Source organism: Pygoscelis adeliae, unplaced genomic scaffold (genome assembly GCF_000699105.1).
Source record: "Pygoscelis adeliae isolate BGI_AS28 unplaced genomic scaffold, ASM69910v1 Scaffold98, whole genome shotgun sequence".
NCBI lineage: Eukaryota > Metazoa > Chordata > Aves > Sphenisciformes > Spheniscidae > Pygoscelis > Pygoscelis adeliae.
The window spans coordinates 3,894,822-3,903,043 of record NW_008825547.1 but is presented as its reverse complement, the minus strand read 5'-3'; the positions used below and the strand labels follow the sequence as shown (position 1 = coordinate 3,903,043).

Here is an 8,222-nt window from a genome sequence, read left to right as displayed (position 1 = left end):
TCCTGCATGCTTCCAAATAGAAACTGGAAACAGTAAGTAAGTATTACAAACACATAATTCTCATTCTCTTTGGCATAAAAAGCTGGGGTTTGTTCTGATGAGGTAGAATACCAGTAGTTCCTTAATGACTGAAGAGGAATACACACTGAGGAGAAAGGAATACAGAAAAGTGTTAATGAGGTGACTTTCATTTAGCATACATGGAGGAAAGGTGCAACCTGACACCGAGTACGTCCCTGGGGACATCAGAAAGTGGTACTTTACCACAGATGACTTTCTAGAAATTTTCTTTTTTTTCTTTTTTTTCTAGAATATTAGAAACAATACAATACACTAGAAAGTTCTACTTCCCAGAAAAAGAATTCTGTTTTAAAAAAAAAGTTATATAGAATGAAAATTAGGTATTTAAAAAAGCTCATGAGAAAAAAGTAAGTAAGTGAAAAAAATTTCAGATCAACTAGGAATTGGAGCAGCCTCTGTAGGTGTGGGATACACAATTTCAAGTCTCTTTCAGAGATTGAAGTTCCAGATTTCAGCAAGTGCCCCAAACGAGGCTATTTGGTGAGTATGCTTTTGGCTACCTCACTGTGAGACATTTGCAACAAATCCACCTTGCGTTTCCATGAAACAGGTCTGTTTTGACAGAGGGTAAGTTTTGTCAATGACAAAGCTGACCAGCTCTTCTGGACAGCACAAAGACACCTCTCTCACAGGGTCAGGATGAGAGTGCTGTGAACAAAATGTTCACTGCAAGACGAAGCCTGTCTCCATTGAAGATAAGCCAGTTGGATAGATATTTAGTTTACTCCTGTTCTTTGTAATCTTTTGTTAGGCTTACGGGGCAATTTTTATCTGCTGCAACTTTTACTGTATAACCAGACAAGCACAGCTTAAATGGCAATCGTAGAGATCCAGCTGTAGGTGCAGAAAGGACTAAGCAGACTGATTTGAACTATGTAAAGGAGGATCTCTAGGTGCAGGCCTTGTGGAAGCGAGGCGTGCAGAACACCTAAGGCACAAAGAGTGATGAACAGGTAGAAAATGAATGCCTTCTGAAAAAGGCATAGAAAGGAAGAAGGGCAAAGATGCTTGTGATTCAAAATAAAGCTTAGAATAGAGTGGGATTTGAATATAATTTGTAAAATAACTGGGTACAAACTTTATCATTAACTACTTGCCATGGGGACACTATTTAAGACAAGGTATTTGGGTCTTTGGGGATATCTTGATTGATAGAATAAATTACGAATAAACATTTTCAAACTTTCTCCCAACAGCTTCTAAATTATTGTTCACGAAGCACTTCTCACAGCTGAGAAAAAGTTATGTGTTATTAAGAAATGTAATTTAATCTGCACTGATTGCGAGGACAGAAAAGTCAAGCTGAACAAATATGAAACCACAGGTAAAACAGAGAATGAAAAACTAATGGTGAGAACAAACTATATATAGCCCAGGAGAAAGAATCACGGTTTAAGATGCTAACTATAAAAAATTATTAAGCTAAATCACCAAGAAGTACTAGAAAAATATGAATTTTCAGACAAACAGAGAGAAAATTAACATAGAATCACAGAATCATAGAATGGTTTGGGTTGGAAGGGACCTCTAAAGGTCATCTAGTCCAACCCCCCTGCCATGGGCGGGGACATCTTCAACTAGATCAGGTTGCTTAGAGCCCCGTCCAACCTGACCTGGAATGTTTCCAGGGATGGGGCATCCACCACCTCTCTGGGCAACCTGGGCCAGTGTTTCAACACCCTCAGCATAAAAAATTTCTTCCTTCTATCTAGTCTAAATCTACCCCCCTTTAGTGTAAAGCCATTCCCCCTTATCCTGTCACAACAGGCCCTGCTAAAAATTTTGCCGCCATCTTTTTTATAAGTCCCCTTTAAGTACTGATAGGCTGCAATAAGGTCTCCCTGAAGCCTTCTCTTCTCTAGGCTGGACAACCCCAACTCTCTCAGCCTTTCTTCACAGGAGAGGTGTTCCATCCCCTTGATCATTTTTGTGACCCTCCTCTGAACATTATGGAAAGAAAAATGACAGACTAAAAAGAAAGCACAAAGTGATTTATTGTTTAAATTAAAATGTGAAGTTCAGAATTTACTAAAATGTTCAAATAATGTGCTGTATTAATGTTTTAAAACAAAAACAAATGGCAATAAATGTGTAAAAATTAGTTCTGAAACAGAAAGAGTCTTCATTAAAGACAGAAGACTAGAGCAGCATTTACCATTTGCTTCTTCTTGCATTTTCAGCTGTTTCTTTGTTTGAAATTCTGCCAAAAAAAAAAAAATTCAACACAGTTAATAAAGGATCTTTCCTTTAACATTAAAGGAAAGGTTTGAAAGAAGAGATGAAAAAGACATTCTATGATTAGCCGATACAAGAAAACTTTCCTTCTCATTCAGTCCCTCATTACTTTCTCACTATCACCTATACCCATTGTACAATGCAAACACAAAGTGTATTCTCTCAGAAATATGAAAAAGGAAGCTGCAAAATGGTTAACTCTCATATTTAAAGTGTAAATTCAGCCGAGATTTCTTCGGAGGAACAAATTACAAATTACTGATCTTACTTCCATAAAGTTACAATAAACCTTACCTTGAGGGTACAGCTCAATTTCTGAATGAATTACACCTTGGGACATAAATGGAAGCCATCTAAGAATAAGAAAGAAAATAAGAAAGCAGGTAGGAATCAATTTTTTCTCCACCATATTACCATATATCTGAATGATTCACACCTTATTTTGATACTGAATACATATAACAGCAAATGGTCTCTACCTCTAAAATTTTCGTATTTGATGTGATAGATGTTAAAGTAGAAATTTTTTGACCCAACAAAGATTTTTGTTTGTGCAAACAGAAGAGCTGTGTAAGTGTAAAATATACCTGTGTCAGATTAAGAGACTCATGTGGCACAACTGTACTTATTTGTATAGTTAAACAGAAGAATATGGCACAGAACCTTTTTTTCAGTACTATGGATTGAGTGCTAAGTATAATTTGTATGTATCTATTGCACTATTTCTTACAATCAAAGTTCAGTGTTAAAAACAAAGATGGAACCAAATATGGCTCTTCCTTACTCCTTATACAAATTGAGGACAGATAGATGAGTCTGGAAAATTACAAGTTAAGGCAAACATTTGTTAGGTTTCTTAGTCATGTTACTCTATGCTGCAGATAATTTTGAAACATTTTCATTCAGAACATGGATTACCAACTCTTAGCCTCCTCCTGCTTGGTAAAAAATCAGCTGGTTTTCTGCATGTATAGTTAAACAGAAGAATATGGCACAGAACCTTTTTTTCAGTACTATGGATTGAGTGCTAAGTATAATTTGTATGTATCTATTGCACTATTTCTTACAATCAAAGTTCAGTGTTAAAAACAAAGATGGAACCAAATATGGCTCTTCCTTACTCCTTATACAAATTGAGGACAGATAGATGAGTCTGGAAAATTACAAGTTAAGGCAAACATTTGTTAGGTTTCTTAGTCATGTTACTCTATGCTGCAGATAATTTTGAAACATTTTCATTCAGAACATGGATTACCAACTCTTAGCTTCCTCCTGCTTTGTAAAAAATCAGCTGGTTTTCGGGGGGGGGGGGGGGGGGGGGAAATCAGCAAGCTTCTGGGCTGTTGGTTTTATTTACTTGGTCCATTTCCAGGAACAACCTGGAATCAACGCTCAGTCTCCTATGAAGTCTGTTGGGAATCCAGTATAAGCTGGGTAGGATGAGTCCAGAGAGGCTTTTGAAGGTTCCTTATTTTTTGTCTTGAAAACTTTAGCAGGCCAAGTCATATAAGAACTAGCTCCTAAGAAATATATTTTGTCTTACTAGACAACTACTTATTTATATCACTTCTGCTAAAACCTGACCACACAGGTATCATCTTATGCAATCTTAAATGCTAAAAAGTATCAGCCTGTAACTAACAAATACTGTATAATTGAAATCCAGTGAGAGCTGTTGGATGTTCAGAAACTAATATCAGATTTTTAAGTCAGATAAAATGCTGGTGTTTCCTTGGCTAAATGAGAAAAAATACAGCATTTTGTTCATACCCTGGATCATAAAATATCAATGTGAAATAAAGCTGTGAGGCTGAAGATTAATAAATTAGAGAGATTTCTGAAGAGCAAAAACCTCCCCCCTCCTTGAATAGAGCACAGTGTTTCAGCTTTACAGTTTGGCCAATGTGGAAGCTACCCCTGACCCCCACCACTGACCTATTTTAACCCTTTTTCAGTGGCAGTGTTTCCTCTGTAGAACTTCCATTAGGAAATTTTACCTATTTTTTTTAGAAAGGTAGCAACCACAGCTAGCAACAACAGCTGGTCTGCATCCAAATCTGCTCCAGAGAAATCCTCAATCTTATACTACTATTTAGAAACATGTTACCGGCTGAAGAAAGATCTCAGTTTTAGAGAGTTTAATCAAGGTGAGAGAGCATCTTTATTCCTGTTTTTGAGGATGTGACACCAAGAGTAGCAAGAAGCTGTTCAAGGATACGTAACAAATTCATAAAAATCCAGACAAAATAACTAGGCATCCTGAATGTATTAATTATTATTAATTAAATATTATTAATTCTAGTGCCTTGTCACATGGTCACATTGTTTCTCTACACTTCTTTCATTTCAGTTGAATGATGCACATACCCACGAGATAGACTGCAAAACTGGAAACTCCAAATGTGGGATTACCATATTTTTCCAAACATGCAAAACGCAAGATTTATCAATTGACTTTTAAGATGTTCATTTAAAAACTTAAATAGAACAACCACAAAATAATTCTGACTGTTGGGCATCACATTTGTCTCTCTAGCAATACTGTTGTTCATAAAGAGAAATGCTACTTCTGGATGGCAAATCTGTTTCCTTTCCCATTTAGAAATACACTTAATTTAGAACCTTTTTGTGTGCTTTGTCTTTCCTTCCTGAACAGACAAGTCACACTTATAGCACTGATCCGTGTATTATAAGGCTGCACTGTACAACCTCGTAACACAGCATTTAACCTTTGCTATGGACCATACAGCATATTAACTCAAGCAATCTGTTCTGGAACAACACATTTTGTGTATTTTATGAAACTGCAAAATAATCCAAATTTGTCTTTCCCTGGAAAATTCATATTTAGTACACTGGTTGGCATAATACTGTTAGTGATACATATTTAAGAATATTTAAGAACATTGCTGTAAAAACTACCTTGCACAATTGAAAACATATTCCGAGTTCTTCTCAGTTTCTCTGACAATGACTTTGTCACAGTACCAATACTGGGACTTGGCATTAGCCTCACAGCGCAACAGCACCTTCTGCAGTTCTCCAAGAGATACAGCTTCCACTTCGAAAGCACTGACCTAGGACAGAGGAGACAGCACTCTGCAATTTGCCACCACTAAGTCAGTCTGAAAGTTGAAGTACTTTAAAAACCTGATTAAAGCTCTCACAATGTACAAAGATTCCCGTTGTTTTAAATGACAGCTGGACTGTATTCTGAGTGTTTGGATCTGAAAAGTTAAATGTCTTTTGATTATGTATCAGAGTAAATGAGAAAACACAACTAAAATCAGACTGCAGTAATAATCCCAAATAAATTGGTATTTCAGCCATCGTCCAAAACGCTGCATACCACGCTTCACTATTGTTTCAATACCTCACCATTTACAATTATTCTTCTCTAGGTAAGAATGAGTTAAAGCTATTATTTCCTTTGTTGCTATTTATTTAAAATACAGACTTTCTCATCCTTGTCTCTTTTTGGTTTCACCTCCTCTATTTACATTTTATTCTGCTGGAAGAGACTGAAATCTGACATGCCACTTTCCCCTTGATATTCATTTAGGCTTGAGCTTACAGTTGGCAAAGTTTGTTTTCATGGGGGCATGAAGCTGATCAGGTGAAAGGTTCAGGGTGGTAATTTTCTATCACAGTAAAACGCATATAGCTTTCCCTCTCTAAATGTAATGGTCCGGGTCACACTTCTCAGTAAAAGGAAAATGAAGGAAAGAACTACATTGGAAGATTCATATCTGTAAAGTTCTCAGTCCTTAGCAAATGGCAGAATTGAGACTGCCTGTGCAACTTTAGTTCTCCCTTGAGTATATGTAATATATGATCACAAGCTATTGTCTCTGAAGGATCCCTGCCTCAAATTGGGCACAGGCAGGACTGCAGCTTTCTAATACTTCTTTTTATGTTCATTATCTTGATGACTCTATGCATTATTTACCACAACCACACAAACAGTTCAGTGAAGCAGAACTGATTTCCCCAGTGACTCCACTTTTGCACTTTTTCCATACTATCCCAGTTTTCTGCAAACACTGAAATCTATTTTTCGAAAGGCCATCTGCATAATATTTCATTCTACCTATATAGTTAAAGTACAGAGATTATTGCCAAAAGCTGTCAAGATGCAAAGTAGTTTGGGTGCTCAACTGAGAAACAGAGGGGTTAATTTATCGGCATATTTAGCATTTCAAAGAATTTACTATGTCCAGAGCAGAATTCTCTTTGAACAAACCCCAGTTACAGCTACGGTTGCTCAGAAAAGTTAAACTGGTTAGGCAGCAAAACAGAAGCATACAAGAAGTGGTCACTCAGGGAAGCTTCACTTTAAGTGATTTGGCCAATATCATGTAGCATATCTGTGGCAGGGATTAAATGAACTTGTTCAAGTCAGTATTCAACTACCTCTGTCATAAAATTATATATCCCAGGCCCACTCTGTACAATCCACTGTCTCGTTCACCCATTTCCATAACAAAGTGCACTTTTGAGCCACCCTGTATAAATAATATGCTGAATTTACTATCAGTCTGGCTAGAATAATTCCCCCAGAAAACTCCACTTAAATTGTGAACTTCAATTGGAACAGAACTTTATATCTAATACATTAGTAATGGTATAAATTATATATTTTAAAATAGTATATATACCTCTGAAGTTTCCCAGTGGGTTATTTTTATGCTTAGCATTTTAGATACTGCTTTTTATTTTGTAATTAAGTATTCCACTAACAGCTTGATACCATTTGTTAGACGTACAAGCGTTAATTCTCAATAGCTCACAAAGGAAGAAACAGGCTTAATATAAGGTCATAAGAAGGCTAATAGCAGAGCTAAGATTAAATTCAGTAGTTCCTGAAATTCAACCATACACTGCTGCAGAAAATCAGGATGATGTATATTTTACTTATGGAGGAGATCAGAGGTAATTGAAAGAAAAATGAATTTAAATCTGCCCTGCATTAATCACAATATTATACTATTATACATTAAAAGAAATACATAATGAACAGTCCTACTAAGATTTCTGTGCAGTCCTTTGGAATCAGCTGTACTCATTAAACTTTGACAGAATATGTTTTATATTCACAGGCAACTCTTCTCATCATCCTACGGGGGTTCTTCATATCATTCTTCTTCCCCTTTTCCTACTTGTGTTTTCACTCATTCTAGTTATTCCTGGATTAGTATAAAATTATTTTCCTTAGTTCTTAAAAATTATTTTTCTAAATCTCTGTGATCTTTTTCATTAGGAACCTGTTACGACCAGCAAAAGTTACTTAGTTATAGTTATATGGCTAAGCAAATTGTTTTTCAGACTTACCATTCCTCTCTGAAAAGTCAGTGGTATACCAGATTTATGCAGAAGTCTTAGGCCAGAATCTCCTCTTTTTCCATAGATACACAGATAAACTGCAGAATCTGTATCAGCTTGCTCCATGTCGCCAGTGTAGACATAAACATGGTATAAAACAACTTCCGAAAATAACCAAAAGAAGAAAATAAATGTGTAATCACAATTCATTTTACTGACCACTCTAGCTTAATGGAAACAATGCCAGCAAATTTGATTTGCAATTAATTTGCTGGAATATATTCTCCAGAAATCAGTCTATCTGGCTTTAAGATTGCTAAGACCACATTTATGAATATACAGCAGATGGAATATAATTCAGATGACATTAATACTGAAAACCAGGTAACCAATATATACGTAACTGTGCAACTGAAGGGCACACATACTTGGATAGACAGGTTTTCCAGCTTCCACCACTGGAAGTTCACAGAGAAAATCTCTATCATCACGATTCTTTGACAACCATGTGTTTGCTGGAAAATTCAGTGTTTTCTTGCTCTTTAGATGTTGCAGTATCACCTAGAGAAGAAGCAATTCCAACT

At 36.2% G+C, this 8,222-nt stretch overlaps 1 protein-coding gene across 1 annotated transcript in view; it reads right to left on the bottom strand.

Moving 5' to 3' along the window:
- RP1 (retinitis pigmentosa 1 (autosomal dominant)) overlaps positions 1-8,222 on the bottom strand; it is a 185,216-nt gene that overhangs the window by 121,423 nt on the left and 55,571 nt on the right. The window contains exons 20-23 of the mRNA XM_009332103.1: positions 8,067-8,199; positions 7,648-7,799; positions 5,239-5,393; positions 2,611-2,669 (exon numbers count right to left, since the gene is read on the bottom strand). Of these exons, the coding sequence (XP_009330378.1) occupies positions 2,611-2,669; positions 5,239-5,393; positions 7,648-7,799; positions 8,067-8,199 (499 nt within the window). The remainder of the gene's footprint in view (positions 1-2,610; positions 2,670-5,238; positions 5,394-7,647; positions 7,800-8,066; positions 8,200-8,222) is intronic.